This window comes from Ailuropoda melanoleuca, chromosome 11 (assembly GCF_002007445.2).
Source record: "Ailuropoda melanoleuca isolate Jingjing chromosome 11, ASM200744v2, whole genome shotgun sequence".
In the NCBI taxonomy this organism is placed as follows: Eukaryota; Metazoa; Chordata; class Mammalia; order Carnivora; family Ursidae; genus Ailuropoda; species Ailuropoda melanoleuca.
In genome coordinates, this window is record NC_048228.1 from 104,036,614 (window position 1) to 104,052,231 (window position 15,618).

Sequence of the window (15,618 nt, forward strand, 5' to 3'; positions counted from 1 at the left end):
CTGAAGCCCTCAGTTTGTTTCCCAGAGTCCATAGTCTCTCATGGTTCATTCCCCCTTCTGTTTACCCCCCCTTTCTTCTTCCCTTTCTTCTCCTACCGATCTTCCTACTTCTTATGTTCCATAAATGAGTGGAACCATATGATAATTGCATTTCTCTGCTTGACTCATTTCACTTAGCATTATCTCCTCCAGTCCCGTCCATGTTGCTGCAAATGTTGAGAAATCGTTCTTTTTCATGGCTGAGTAATATTCCATAGTATATATGGACCACATCTTCTTAATCCAGTCATCTGTTGAAGGGCATTTTGGCTCCTTCCACGATTTAGCTATTNTCCTAGTTCTTATGTTCCATAGATGAGAGAAATCATATGATAATTGTCTTTCTCTGCTTGACTTATTTCACTTAGCATTATCTCCTCCAGTGCCGTCCATGTTGCAGCAAATGTTGAGAATTCGTTCTTTCTGATAGCTGAGTAATATTCCATTGTATATATGGACCACATCTTCTTAATCCAGTCATCTGTTGAAGGGCATTTTGGCTCCTTCCACGATTTAGCTATTTTGGACAATGCAGCTATGAACATTGGGGTGCATATGGCCCTTCTCTTTACTACGTCTGTATCTTTGGGGTAAACACCCAGTAGTGCAATGGCTGGGTCATAGGGTAGTTCAATTTTTAACTTTTTAAGGGACCTCCACACTGTTTTCCAGAGTGGCTGTACCAACTTGCATTCCCACCAACAATGTAGGAGGGATCCCCTTTCTCCACATCCTCTCCAACAATTGTTGTTTCTTGCCTTGTCTATCTTTGCCATTCTAACTGGCGTAAGGTGGTATCTCAGTGTGGTTTTGATTTGAATTTCCCTGATGGCTAATGATTTTGAACATTTTTTCATGTGTCTGTTAGCCATTTGTATGTCTTCATTGGAAAAGTATCTGTTCATATCTTCTGCCCATTTTTTGATTTGTTTATTTGTTTCTTGTGTATTGAGTTTGAGAAGTTCTTCATAGATCTTGGATACCAGTCTTTTATCTGTAGTGTCCTTTGCAAATATATTCTCCCATTCCGTGGGCTGCCTCTTAGTTTTTTTGACTGTTTACTTGGCTGTGCAGAAGCTTTTTATCTTGATGAAGTCCCACAAGTTCTTCTATTCTTTTGTTTCTCTTGCCTTTGGAGATGTGTCATGAAAAAAGTTGCTGTGGCCGATGTCAGAGAGGTTGCTGCCTATGTTCTCCTCTAGGATTCTGATAGATTATTTAAAAGAAGGCAGTATTTCAAGTCTGAAGATCCACTTTTGTGTCCTAACTCTTTTGTGGGGCGACCCGAGTGGGTGGAGACTGGCAGTGCAGGCAGTGAAAGGATTCACCCAAGGCAGAACAAAAGAGACAGAAGTTTATTGAATGCACTGCAAGGGAGCAGTGGGCAAGACAGCAGGGGAGAGACTGTCTGCTACAAGGGGTGGTGGGGACTATAGTGTTGGGGGGAGTGAGGAGGTATGGGAATGTATAGAATTTTCCTTTTTTGGTACCTGTGCCCATTTCTAAGTAGCCCGTTGGTCAGCTAGGGCCTGTGGCTGTTTTGAGGCTGGTCGTTTAGTGCACCCACTTGCATTCACCCAGGGGTCACTACGGGACCTTGTGCCTTGGGCAGATTTCCATTGCCCAAGCCTGTTGTCTGAAAGTGCCTCTTTGTCTTCCACTTACAAGTAGGACCAGTAACTTCAGCCCTTCATCTTCTAGGGTCTCGGTTTCCTAATCTGTAGTGATAATTCGTAACTCAGAGTTTGGTCATGAAGAAAGATCCAGTGAGATACAGCACGCAAAATCTTTTTGTAAACAATAAGATCTACAAATAAAGGGCCCCAGCCAGAGATTTTGGAAGAGAATTTGGAGTGATTGTTCAAAATCCTTTACAAGAAGGGATTTTTTCAACTGCTCTTTAATTTTGAAGCATATTATTTAAAAATGAGCAGCAACTGCACGCCTACTGCAAGAAATACCAATACCTTACCTCCAGAAAACAGTTACCAAGGGACCTTGGGTAAATGGGGTCATGTGTAGCCTTATTACAGAATTTTTCTACCACAAATACCTAACAAATGAGCTTTAAAAAAGGTATGGGCACCTGGGTGGCTCAGTTGGTTAGGTGTCTGCGTTCAGCTCAGGTCCTTATCTCAGGGTCCTGAAGATGGAGCCTCACATCTGTCCAGGCTCCATGCTCAGCGGGGAGTCTGCTTCTCCCTCTCCCCATGCCCCTCCCCCGCTCATGCTCTCTTTCTTGCTCTCTCTCAAATAAATAAAATCTTTAAAAAAAAAAAAAAGTTCAAAAAAAGCAACAACCAGGGGGCGCCTGGGTGGTGCAATCGTTAAGCGTCTGCCTTCCGCTCAGGGCGTGATCCCGGCGTTCTGGGATCGAGCCCCGCCATCGGGCTTCTCTGCTGGGAGCCTGCTTCTTCCTCTCCCACATCCCCTGCTTGTGTTCCCTCTCTCACTGGCTGTCTCTCTCTGTGTCAAATAAATAAATAAAATCTTAAAAAAAAAAAAAGCAACAAACGAATCTTTACACAGGAAAAAAAATTGGCCAGCGGTGACCAATGGAGGCTATTCTAGCATAGTACATTCTGTCTCCACCTTTCAGAAACGGCACTGACGAGGGAAGGGGATTCAAAAACCTCTAAGAACTCTTACTAACATCCCTGATTTGTGGGGAAAATAAGAGTGAGGAGGTGAGTCAGCAATCCTGAGAAAAGATACCTTCTCCCACGGCAGCCCCCCAAAGGCTTCTCCCTTTCTAAGACTTTATCCTAATTTGAGGAGAGCAGTTAAAGCCCACGGAAGCTGAGTGTGTTCCTGACCTCCTGGAATGGGTTCCGGTGCACGTCACTTGAAGTCTCAGAGGATAGAACAGAATCCAGATCCTCCAGAAAGGGCTGCTGGCAGCCCCCGCCACATTTTCTCTACTCTCCACCCCCAGTGTTGCCCTCCATTCATGGAAAAGTACTGGAAGACAATACTCATGCCTCAAACTGTGATTTGAAAGACAACCTGGAAGAAGATAAGAAAAGGTGTCAAGGATGAATCACCATATCAGAGCAGGTGGGAATCTGGACAGAGGAACTCACTCTATGTATAAACAGACAAAGAGCGGTGGCATAGGGAGTGTGCCAACATAGGACAGGAAGAAGGAAGAAGGGACAAGGGACAGGGAAGAGAAAGAAGGGAGAGATTGCCCAGAGTAAAATCTGTGCAGAAACAGGAGGATAAAGTCATTCAGCTGACAAAAGATACGGAAGAGGGACATGGTTTCAACATAAGGATAATAACCATCTCTGGAGTAAAGCGTCCAACAGGCAGAATGGAAGAGGATTTCAAGTCTAAGGTGGGAAGAAAATGAAGAGTAGATCTGTACTTGAGAGGGACACGCTGTGCTCTAAGAAAGACTGTTACAGGGAGACCAACACCAGACACATCATAGTTAGTGAATGGTTAAGTTAATAACTTCAAGCATAAGGAAAGATTTCTTCAGGGCTTCAGGTGAAAAAAGCCAGTCATCTAAAGGAGAAATATTAGGGGCGCCTGGGTGGCACAGCAGTTAAGCGTCTGCCTTCGGCTCAGGGCGTGATCCTGGCGTTCTGGGATCGAGCCCCGTATCGGCCTCCTCCACTGGGAGCCTGCTTCTTCCTCTCCCACTCCCCCTGCTTGTGTTCCCTCTCTCGCTGGCTTTCTCTCTCTCTGTCAAATAAATAAATAAAAATCTTAAAAAAAATAAAATTTAAAAATTTAAAAAAAATAAAGGAGAAATATTAGAGTAGCTCTAGGCTTCTTAATAGCAACATTCAACATTAGTGCCAAGTACCAAAATACAAGTGGAGATCATCTCTGGATGGAAGATTTTGGGACAACTTTTGTTTCCTTTTATGCTTTTCTATATTGTATGCTTTCTTTAATTGTTATAGATGGGTAAATATTACGACAATCAGAAAAATATAGTAACACCATTTTCATTTTGAAAAACAACACAAAAATAAAGTACCTACCAGAAATCCATTCTATTTCCATATCAAACCCCATTCTTTCTCATTTTACCCTGGATTAAAGAAACAGACAGTGAGAGGCTCTTAGAAAACCAGGCTCTCGATGTCTGAAGACAAAAGAGAAACAAATGAATTCCAGGGTTTGGGAGAGCATTCAGATAAAACCATGAAGACTGCTAAGTTCCCTTCCCATATTTGAACGATTGTAAGCATCTTAGTCTTCTTGCATCACAGTGGAATTGTTAAGACTCATCCTGGCAGCCACCACCCTCGAGTTTGAGTCCCACTGGTGGTAGGATTTAAGGAAATTAGTTAACTTCTTAGGCCTCAGTTTTATACATTAAATGGGAAAGATAGTAGTCATAACTAGCACATAATCGTGGTAATTAAATAATGTATGTCAAGGGCTTTTTACAATCTGTGCCATGTAGTTACTGTCACCGCCACCTGCAGCAGCACCATTGTCCTCTCTGTAAGCATCATCACCACCACCACCATCTTCAGTTCTACCATCATCACCTTCATCATCATTATTGCCATTGTCACCATAATCTCTAATATCACCATCACTGTCATCTCCACCATCATCATCACCATTCTTACCATCACCACCACCACCATCATCATCACCGCCACCATCATCATCACCATTCTCACCATCACCACCACCACCATCATCATCACCATTCTCACCATCACCACCACCACCACCATCATCATCATCACCACCACCATCATCATCACCGCCACCATCATCATCACCATTCTCACCATCACCACCACCATCATCATCATCATCACCACCATCATCATCATCGCCATTCTCACCATCACCATCATTATCACCATCATCATCATCTCCTTTTACTAAGAGACCTTGGGCATGTCACTCCCCTTCTCTGAGCTTAAGCTAACATTATAAAATGTAGGATTTGAAATAATGCGACAGGAGGGTTTTATTTTTATTACGTTCAGTTAGCCAGCATATAGTACGTCATTAGTTTTTGATGTAGTGTCTAACGATTCATTAGTTGCGTATCACACCCAGTGCTCATCACAACACGTGCCCTCCTTAACGCCTATCAGCCGGTGACCCCCGCCCCCCAACCCCCTCCCCCTGGCAGGAGAGCTTTAAATTGTTATTATAGAAGCTAATTTACTTCTTACTAACTTACTTACTGAGTGCCTCTCCTGCACCAGACTTACACAGGAGTTCATTTAATCCTCACAAACACTCCTGTGGCAAGTCTCTACTGTCATCACTGCGCAGGTGAGAGTCCTTAATTCTAGAGCGATTTGGTAGGTCCAACACTAAAGCTGGTCTTACTGACACCAGAGGCCAACCCCTAGCCCACTGTGCTTCGCCACCTCCTTTGGTTGTGCGGTTCAGGGGAGATCATGGAAATGAAAACCAATCAGAAAAACAGGCTGTGCAGGATTCTTCAGGTTTCTTGTATTTGCCTTCAGGGGTGGCCTGAAGGAAGAAGAGAGGAGACCCACTGAAAACATGCTGTGAACTCTGCCTTAATCGCTCCTCGTGGATCCTGCAGACCTTTACTGAGCACCTACTATGTGCATCCTAGGTGCTGTGCTAGGAGTGAGGGTCATCACCAATAAACAAGCCGTGGCCCAGCCCTGAAGAAGCAAAGAGACACGCAGGGAGACAGGTGCGTCAGCATTCTCAGCCCCACTGTAAGCTGACGTGCCAGCATCAGAAATGTTAACAGTTATCCACAGGTGCTTCCAAAACACGCCTAGGGAGGTCAGGGAAGCCTTCAACCCCGTCCAGACTTCACATCGCTGTGAACTGACCCCCAAGGACATGGTGCAAGGCTCACGGCGGCGTTAGCTGCAGGAGCAGCTGGGTGGGTGACGCAAACACTTTCAACAAGGCAGTATTATGCTCCCTACAGACCTAAAGCCTGGTTTTAGCACATTTCAATGTGTAACCATTGTTCTTTCACAGTTTGATAGATACATTTGAGATATGGAAAGCCTACTTTCTTCGTAGTTAACGGTATATCAAATCTTTTCAAAATCGAATTTTGAGTGTCTAATTCAAGTAAGTAAACATCGATCAAGTATCTGTTCTCTGCCGAAGATACCAGACCAATGGGCAGGCAGCCTGCCCTGGAGGGCTCGTGGTCTAGTGGGGGTTGAAGGGACAGTCCATTATGAGTCATTTTGATGTGTTGGAGTCCAAGGCTTGCTGGCAGAATAGAGGGGTGATAACAGTGACAGCTCTGGAGAGATGGGTTTGAGCTGTCTTCGCGCTGTGACCTTGGGTTGCGTGGTTAACTCGATGAGGAGTGTTATGGTTGTGTGCAATGCTCACAATGAAAGTTTTGCCTCCATGGGGTGGAGTCTCTGAATTCTGCCCCTTCCTTCCGTCCCCACTGCCACCATGCAAGCCATCTAACAAACCATGGCCTCCCTCCTGCACTGCCCGGCAGCCTCCTGCAGCCCCTCCCCCACACCAGTCCCTCTCCAAGCAGCAGTCATGTCTATGAAATGCAAGAGGATCACATCAGCCCCTCCTGAAATCCCCACGTTGGTTTTCTCCGATCGGTTTTCTCCAGTAGTAGATCTCTCCTTGATCTACAAGAGGCTGCTTGATTGGCCCTGCTTGCCCTTCCTGCTTCGTACTGTTCCTCCCGCCCCTCGCTCAGCTGTCCAGAGTGGCCTCTAATCTAGACCTTGACCCAATCCTTTTCACACTCCAGGGCCTCTGCCCTCCCATCCTTCCACCCGTCAGTCTTCCCCAAGTCTTAGCAAGCTGTGTCTCCTCCTTCAGGTCACATCTCAGCCATCGCCTCCCGGGTAGCCTTCCTTGGCCATTACGAACACAGGCGTCAAACACAGGCTCCCCCCATTGCTCACTGCATTCCCTCCATGCTTATCGTGTGTCGTAATTATTTATTCATTCATTCACTTTTTTTTGATAAGCAAGTCATCCTTTTCCCTTATTAGATGAGGGAATCCCATGAGGGCAGGACATTGTCCCTCCTGTCCACCACTGTGGCACCAGCCCCAGTGCAGTCAATAATCATGGTCAAACTGTTCAGTGTCTCCCTAGAGTTTGGTAAAGGTCCCTCGGGCATTCCCCTTCCGCTACCCTTATCTGTGGAATGCCAACGCAGAGATCCAATTGGCAGAGTGGGGACTCCGTTTAGGGGCAAACAGGCCCCCAGTGGTCATGCTGAGCCCCAGATCTGGGGTGTGGGCACAGGGCCCAACCCCAGGTCTCACTGAGTTCCAGAAGAGGAGGGTGCAGACCTTGGAGATGCTCAGCTAGGCGTGGCACCCTGCGGACAATTGGAAGTGTGTGCAGGCAGTTGGGGTTGTCACAGCAACCAGGGGAGCTCTGGCATCCCGGAGGTGAGGGGTGACAGACAGCCTGCAATTGCACGGGACAGTCCTCAAAACAAAGAATTGTCCTCCCTTAATGCCAAAGACATTTCCCCTGAGTAACACTCCACTGCTGGGGTGACAAGTGGGGTCCACCACACATCCAGTCCCAGGGAGGTAAGGAGGACAAACCAATAGCCAGTTGGGCGGGGGCCTCCATCCTGTCAGGCAAGGATTAGCAGGGACACAGAGCTGCGATTTGGAGGTTGGAGTCCCAAGCCCGAGTTCTGGCTCTGCTCCCGAGGAGCTGGGTAACTTGTCCAGGAACCTCTCTGGGCTTCAGTTTTCTTACCCAGGTATGGTAGCCCAAAGCTGCCTGACACACGGTATAAGAAGATGTCAGTTGCGCCGTAAATCAAGTTTGTGCATACAGTACTCATGTTGTAGTGGATTACAGCTTGATTCAGAAGGCATCTGGAGAGCCAGGAGGCTGAATCACCTCTCGTTTGGATGGGCCAGGTCAGGGAAATGGCGGGTATACTTTAGGAGTGACGGGCTGACTCCAGCACCCCGTCCTGAAGCTGTCACTCACCCGGGCAGAGCGGCGCTTATGAAGAGGGCGCTACCCTGCCATTGGTGGTGGATGCTGGCAGCAGGACCTTAGCGCGATTCATCTGTGCCCTTGTCTGACTTGCAGGGGGCATCCCATTCATCCTCACCGGTGAGTTCTTCCAGCAGCCCCAGCGGCCGGCTGCCTTCGTCATTGCGGGCACCGTCAACTGGCTCTCCAACTTCGCCGTCGGCCTCCTCTTCCCGTTCATTCAGGTACGACGGACAAGGGGTCTCCTGCGTGTGGGATGCCCTCTGATTCGGCAGCCCTCTGCGTGAGGGGTGATTCGCAGGGCAGAGGCTGAGTCCCTCAACTGGAAACTCACACAGTTGGCCTCGGGAAGGCAGAGATGAATCCTCTCTCCCTCCTGCACCTTCCAGGAACTGCCCCTAAACGCTAAGGGCTGCCTCGGAGGGAGTGGGCTTCCCGTCGCCAAGGGTCTGCAGGGAAACCTAGGTTAGAATCTCAGATGTGCACTTCAGCAACGTGCTTGTCACAGTGTAGACAAGGTCCGTGTTATAGTTACAGTGCACGCTGCCATGCATCTAACGTCCTCATTGTCGTCATCATAACCAAGCTGATGGGGTCACTGTCCCAAGGGTGACCATGGTGGATGGGAAAATGTGAACTCAGGAAATGGATACAAGTTCTTTGTGTGTAGGTCAAGAATCTATTCATTCACTCACTCGTTTATTCAGCTTGTATTTATTGAGTCCCTACTCTGTGCTGGGCACTGTTTCAGACAGTGGGGATAGAGTGGAAACAAAATCTTGTGCTCTCTGGTCTTGGAGCTGAAAAGGGAAGCAGAGACCAAATAAAGTGAAGCAGCCCAGGAATGGAGAAGTCCAGGCAGGGAAACAGCAAGCGCAAGGGTCCTGAGGCAGGGCCATGCTTGGCCTGTGTAAGAAACAGCAAAGAGGCCAGTGTGTCTGGAATAGAGTGAGCAAGGAAGATGGCAGAGGCAGGAAATGAGGTCAGAGAGTTCTCTGGGTGCAGGAACACAAAAGACAAGGACTTTACAAGTGTTCTGCGCAGAGCCAGGGGCCCCCAGCTGCATTCCAAAGAGGGTGAAGCTTCTCTGCTCTGATGACCCCAGGGCTCCCCACTGCTCATGATAAAAGTGATACCATCAGTGGAGGTGAGAATCCTTCAGATGTCTCTGAGAAAGAACCACCATCCCTTCTCGGGCTATTTCCACCCTCTCCCCATTCTCTTAGTTAATAGTCTGACTATTAGTGGACCACCTTCAACACCAGCATGTCCCAGAGACTCTGCTGCCAGCGTGGCTGTGTCCAAGGTCAGCAGCCCCGGCCACAGGCCCACGTGATGGTTACTCCTGCATCATAGAGCAGTTACTGCATCAGGTCCCCTGCACGTGGCTTTTCATATGCTCATGACATCCATGTAGCCCTGAGCTGGGGTTTCCTGTCCTTCCCACTTTACTGCAGAGGGGCTGAGGCTCAGGGAGCAGACACTGTCAGTCCGAGGCCCTAGGGTCACCATCCAATGCAGGTCCTCTCCCCTCGGCCTCTTACTGGTGGACGGTCCCTGTCCGACCTTCATCAGTCCCAGAGTTACAGGTGGCCTCACCATGTGACTTTTGCAGCATCTTTGACTGCGTCTTAGCTACTAGCACCCTGCCCCTGAGCGTACATGCCATGGGGGCCTCCTTGGGCCCCACACCCATTTCCTCCTGTCCTTGGGCATCTTCAGCTGGCGTGGCCAAAACCTAACAAGTAGACTTTCCAATGGGCTTCAAACCTTAAATGGCTTCTTCCTTTCGGTTCAAAGCCAGCAGAGTCAGGGGGTCAGTAAAATATTCATTGTCGTGGGGAAAATTAACTTCAGACCACTTCTCTGTCAACATAGATCTCCCTACACCCCTACTGTTTAAGTGGAGAAGTTCTAGAGCCCTCACCTGGCCCACCACTAAGCTTTCTATGTCTGGGTAGTAAGCCACTGTCTTCTGCACAATTTGGGGTAGGGGTGTGTAGTGGGTAAAAGACCTCGCTGTACCCCCACACAAAACATGCCATCTCACTTTCCAGCCGCAGTCTGGGAGCGGACAGCACAGACGTGCCACTGTAACACTGACATCCACTTGCTGGGTGCCGGGCTCCACTCAGCCCCTGTCAGTGCGGGGGGGTGAGGCCTTCGTGGCTCCCTTGTACAGACCAGCAGCCTGGAGCTCGGAGAGAGGCAGCCAGTCCCCAAGGTCACCCCCATGGGAAATGACAGAGCAGGATTTGAACCGAGTCTCTCATCCTCACCTGTGAGACAAGGGGAGGAAGGAGCCCTTGCTTATACAGCAGGTGATTCTCTCCATCAAGTCCGTTTGAACTGGGCAAAGAGTTAATTTATGTTTAAACACACACACACAAGCACACACATGTGCTCATATACACAGGTGCACACACGTGCTCACACACAAGCACACAGGCACACAATGCTCACACAGGCACACACATGTGCTCTCACACACAAGCACACACGTGCTCGTACAGGCACACATGCTCACACACACAAGCACACACAGGCACACACATGCTCACATGAGCACACATGTGCTCACATACAAGCACACACGTGCTCATACAGGCACACATGCTCACATACATAGACACACAGGCACACACACGCTCACACAGGCACACACACGTGCTCACATGCACACACACACAGGCACACATTTTAGGGAGGTCTCCAGCTGCTTGGATCCATCTGACTTTTCTTCCACCTCATTCACTGGGCAGATCACAGCCCATCTGCAGCTTCTCCCAAGCAGAAACGTCACGCTGCCTCTCCCTCGAGATGCTCCCCAGACTCTGAGCGGGGAACTCAGGCTTGTGCTGAGTTCTGGGGAGCTGTGCTGGCCCCGCCTGCTTAGCTGGATTCCGCGGCAAGGAAGGGTGCGGGAGAGGACAGCGACCATGACGGGCAGGTCCTTGTGCAGTCACGCTATCACACGGAAGGTCTTATTACCCCCACTTGTCAGTCAGGACGGGTTGGGTTTGCTGCAGGAAGAAAGAGCCCCCAGGTCTCAGTGGCTTTAAACCACCAGGGATAATGTCTTACTCATGCTAGGCGTTCGTTGTGGGGGGCCTAGAGATTCTGCCCCAGAGCTTCCCGACTCAGCCCCTGCAGGCGGAAGGAGTGTGGCAAGTCTGACACCCATCCATTAAGGCCCGTCACCTGGCAGCGACACAGGTTACCGCTGTGCACATTCCCTGTGAATGTGTGAAAGCCCCACCACTACCCCTTACCCCAGGGGAAATGCAGACTGCCTTGTGTCTGGAGAGGAAGAGCCCGAAATCTTGTGTCCCTCCATAATGACGGCCACAGCCCACTCTTTCAGGAGGAAAGTCAGATTTAGTAGGCTCAGGACACTTGCCCAAGGCCCCAGACCAGTGAGAGGAAGAACATGGTCACACCCATGGATGTCTCCCCCAAGTGCCCTTCCTTGACCCCCAGAAATTGGATGTGTATCAGACTCCTTTTCACAATAACCCACTTTCTGACAGCCTTGACCACATGTTTGGGGGATCACGTTCATTCCAGCTGACTCACTTCCAGCGGGGTACCTAGGTTCCTGAGAGGTTTCTGGGGCCACAGCTCGTCCCGGGACAGACACCCTGTTGGGATGTGCTGGAGTGTCTGAGGGCAAAAGCAAGACCAGGACTCCCAGTGGTTAGCGGGTCCCTCCTGCAAGAGCCCCAGAGGGGCCCCAGAGCGCGCTGTCACTGTCACTGTGATTAACAACGCATCCATTCATGCTGTGGGGTGACCTCGTGTGCCAGATTTCACAGAGAAAGTCAGCCCGAGGGCCGCTCAGAGCCTGGCCTGGAGCAGGGGAATAAGGCCAGGACCCAGTTTAAGGGCTCAGGGCCGAGAGGGACGCCACCTGCTCACAAAGCTGAGGACCCCTGTGCACACAGGACGCGAGCCTGCGTGCCTGTTGTAGACCGTCCAGACCGGCTGCCTCCTCTCAGACGTGTCAAGGGCATGGGAGTCACAGGAGAGCTGTGGGCACCTCTCCTTACAGGCTTAGGTTTGGGGACCTGGGGCAAGGCAAAGAGAAGTGCAGGGGAGCTGCAGAGAAGGACACGCGGTTGGGGAGGATCTGAAAGGCAGCACTCTGATCCATTCCCTGAGAGGTACTGGGCTCAGATCTGGTCACTGCCTTTAGCTAGAGGATGGAGGGAGGAGACAGGAGGACAGGTTGACTTAAGGACATTCATCAGATACTTACACAGGAGTTTGTCCAGAGGTGGGAGAAGGGCATTGCAGGGCAGAAGGACTGAGAGCAGCACTGAGGATAAGAGGGGGGAGAAACAGAGAAACAGACAAGAGAGGAGCATTGCCCAATCCAGCAGCAACAGCCGGTCGGGAGGTACGGCGCCTGTGAACTCCGCCCTCGCCCCGGGTAGAGTGCAACAGGACAGGGCAATGGGGGAGAGGGAAGCTAATCATTAGGTAAGTAAGCTGACACATCATAACTCAGGACTGGCCTTGGAGCTTCTCCCACCACCGGGCAGGGGAGGGCCGGGGGGAGGCAGAGGACATATCAGCCTTGCCCCTCAGAGCGCTACGATAACGCATCTAATTAATGACATCATCCTGATAGTATCATTTCACTGGGCATCTTTCTGCTTTTCGTGCTAAGCCCCAGAGCTGTTTTACGTCCATTTTTGCAGGAGTTCTGACACAGCCCTTGTAGCGTTCATTCATTGAGCCAGTGTTTGTGGATGGCCGCGTGGGTCCCTCTAAGGGGGCAGAACACAAAGGCCAGCTCTGTGTAGGGCACAGTCACTGACAGTCTTCCTCACCTTCCCCTTCCTCTCCTTCTTCTTCTTGTCCTTCTGTTTATTCCTCCTCGAACCCCTTCCCCTCTTCTCTCCCTCCTCCTCCTTCCTCTTTCCCTGTCAAGTTATGAGGAGATTCTAATTATAAATGATTCATGCTCACTGCAGAGACTGTAAGGTGGTGAAGCCAGGCATGTTAATGGCTTAATGCCACTGTTTCCTTCCTTTCTTCCAAATACATGTCATGTTTCATATTTATAAAAATCGGAAGCAATTTTTTTGATTTGTGCTTTTGCTTTCCTCACCTGGCATGATATCATGAGCGTTCCCTTATGCCCGTGGGTATTCTCAAGGCATCTTCCCTCTGGAAGCAGAGCTCCTGCCAGCCGGGGCATCTCCAGCGTCTCTAGGGTCGGGGAACATTCAGGAAGCATGGCAGGTGTGAGCACTGAGTCAGGCCGAGTAGCCTTGCTGGTCACGCTGATGCAGACACCGGCCAGGTGGCCACATTCAGATTTTGTGAAATGTCGGCCTCCTGACCCAGGACAGGGAAGGAGGCAAGTGTTCATTTCCTTTTGGGACAGGGGCCTGCCAGGGCAGAGGCCAGGCTCCGGGGGCTGCCGTTGGCCATGACAACTGCACTAGAGAAACACAGGGCGTACCCGTTCTGGTTCGCACTCCGCTCCCACCCGGGCCCTCCCATGGGAGCAATTTCTGCCGCTGAAGATGCCACAGCTAACCAGCTCCTTTCCACAGCCCTTCTGGAAGTCCTGTCAGCCACAATCAAGAGACTGTCTTGGTCTGCTCATGCTGCCACAACCACGTACCCCAGACGGGGGCTTAAACAACAGGAATTTGTCTTCTCACAGTTCTGGAGGCCAGAAGTTGGAGATAAAGGTCTTGGCAAAGTTGATTTCTTCTGGGACCTCTCTTCTTGCTGTTGTAGACAGCCATCTGTCCCCGTGTCTTCACACGGTCGTCCCTCTGTGAGCATGTCTCAATTTCCTCTTCTTCTAAGGACACGAGTGAGATTGGGTCAGAGCCCATCATAGGACTTCATTTTACCTTAATCCCCTCTTTAAAGACCTTACCTCCACATACAGCCACATTCTGAGGTGCTGGGGGTTAAGACTCCAACACGTGAATCCTGATGGTGGACACAATTCGGCTCGTAACGGCCACCAGGTGCAATTTTTCAAGCATCTTGATCTTTCCATTTTTTTCCAAAATGTGTCAGTGGCAAATGTATTACAGCCCCCAAGCAGGGGCCTGCAAGGAGCCCAGACTGCTTCCCCAGAAAACACATATCCGAGCTGGCACGGCTGCAGACAATGACGTGACCCAGACTTTCACCATGTCATCCGTATCAGCAGGGGGGCCCTGGGCCAGGTCCTTGCCCGCTCCAAGCTTCAGTTTCCCCATCTATAAAATGGAAAATCCTTCACTCTCGCCTCGCCCATGGAGAACAGAGCCTGCTGAGGTCACGAGCAGGCACTGGGGGCCGTCTACCTGGGCTGGGCTCACGGACTGTCCTGACCTCCCCACCTGCAAATGCGAGGGTCGCACGAGGGCTGAGTGAGCTCACACAGTGAAGTGCTCACAGAACTGGGCACAGAGCAAGCACCTCGGAAACACCGGCAATAGCTGTTGTCACCTCTTCGGGCTGGGATAAGGATTAAAATGAGCCAAGGGTCTGGGACAGAGGCTGCTGGTAACCCCACCCATGTCCGCTCACCTCGACCTTCTCTACAGACAACTCTGAGAATCCTGTCACCTGCCCGTGGCCTCCCTGTGCTGGGCTTGCTCTCAGCTTGTGGGAGGAACAGGCAGAAGGTTGGGGGGGGAGTGCCCACAGCCAGTGAGGTTGCAGAATAAATACCCAGCTTCCCCCTTCTTGTAGGTGTGGGGGCAACTCTGGTGTGGGGTCCATGTCTCCCAGAGACCCCAGGAGGAAGCACTGAGTTCCAGCTGGACACATCCCCTTCTGTCTCAGTTTGCAGGGCTGCCCCAACCGAGTACCACAAACTGTTGGTTCACAACAGTACAGACGCTTCTCATCCCGTTCTGGAGGCTAGCACTAGACGTCAGGATGTCCGCAGAGTTGGCTCCTCCTGAAAGCTGCAAGCGGAGGGTGTGTTCCATGCGCTTCTCTGGGCTGCCGGTGGCTTCCAGAGTTCCTTGGCTTGTAGCTGCATCACTCCGATCTCTGCCTCCCTGGGCACATGGCCTTCTTCCTTTGTGTGGGTCACCACACCCCCTTCTACAAGGACACCAAGGACCAGCTTTGAGGCCCACCATGGTCTAGTATGACCTCATCTCACCTTGATTACATCTGCAAAGACGGTTGGCAAACAGCACCACATTCACAGGGCCTGGGGTTAGACTGCACCATATCTTCGGGGGGACACAATTGAATCCACAACACCTTCCCTGTCCAGGGTGACTAATTCATCCCAGTTTGCCAGGACTGTCCCTGTAAGCCCCACATCCCAGAAAACCACTTGGTCCAGAGCAGTGCTCTCCCCACTTCTTCCCGTTCTCTCCCACACCCTGCCCCTTCCTTGCAGAATGTTCTGGATATGCATAGATGGGACAGGTTGCCCTGACCCCTGGGGAGATTAATATCACTATTTCTCTGCCCTTAGCCTCAGGCTGCCGTTTCCTTGGGCCTTTGCTATGGCGGCATCAGTGTGTCCCTCAGGTCGTTGGTTGTACCAGCCTCCAGACGACTCAGCCTCTGCCATTAGCACCAGTATTTTCTGGTTCAGAGAAAATTGCATGCAAATGTATGCTGCTTGATTCCACTGGAGTTACAACATTTCGC

The 15,618-nt window shown here is 50.4% G+C and overlaps 1 protein-coding gene across 4 annotated transcripts in view; it reads left to right on the plus strand.

Moving 5' to 3' along the window:
• The window catches only part of SLC2A9 (solute carrier family 2 member 9), a 188,879-nt gene that overhangs the window by 165,390 nt on the left and 7,871 nt on the right, over nt 1–15,618 (plus strand). For 3 of the 4 annotated variants that reach the window (XM_034672125.1, XM_034672122.1, XM_034672124.1), the window contains one exon: nt 8,080–8,207. In XM_034672125.1, the coding sequence (XP_034528016.1) occupies nt 8,080–8,207 (128 nt within the window). The other variant, XM_034672126.1, reaches the window with a different exon arrangement.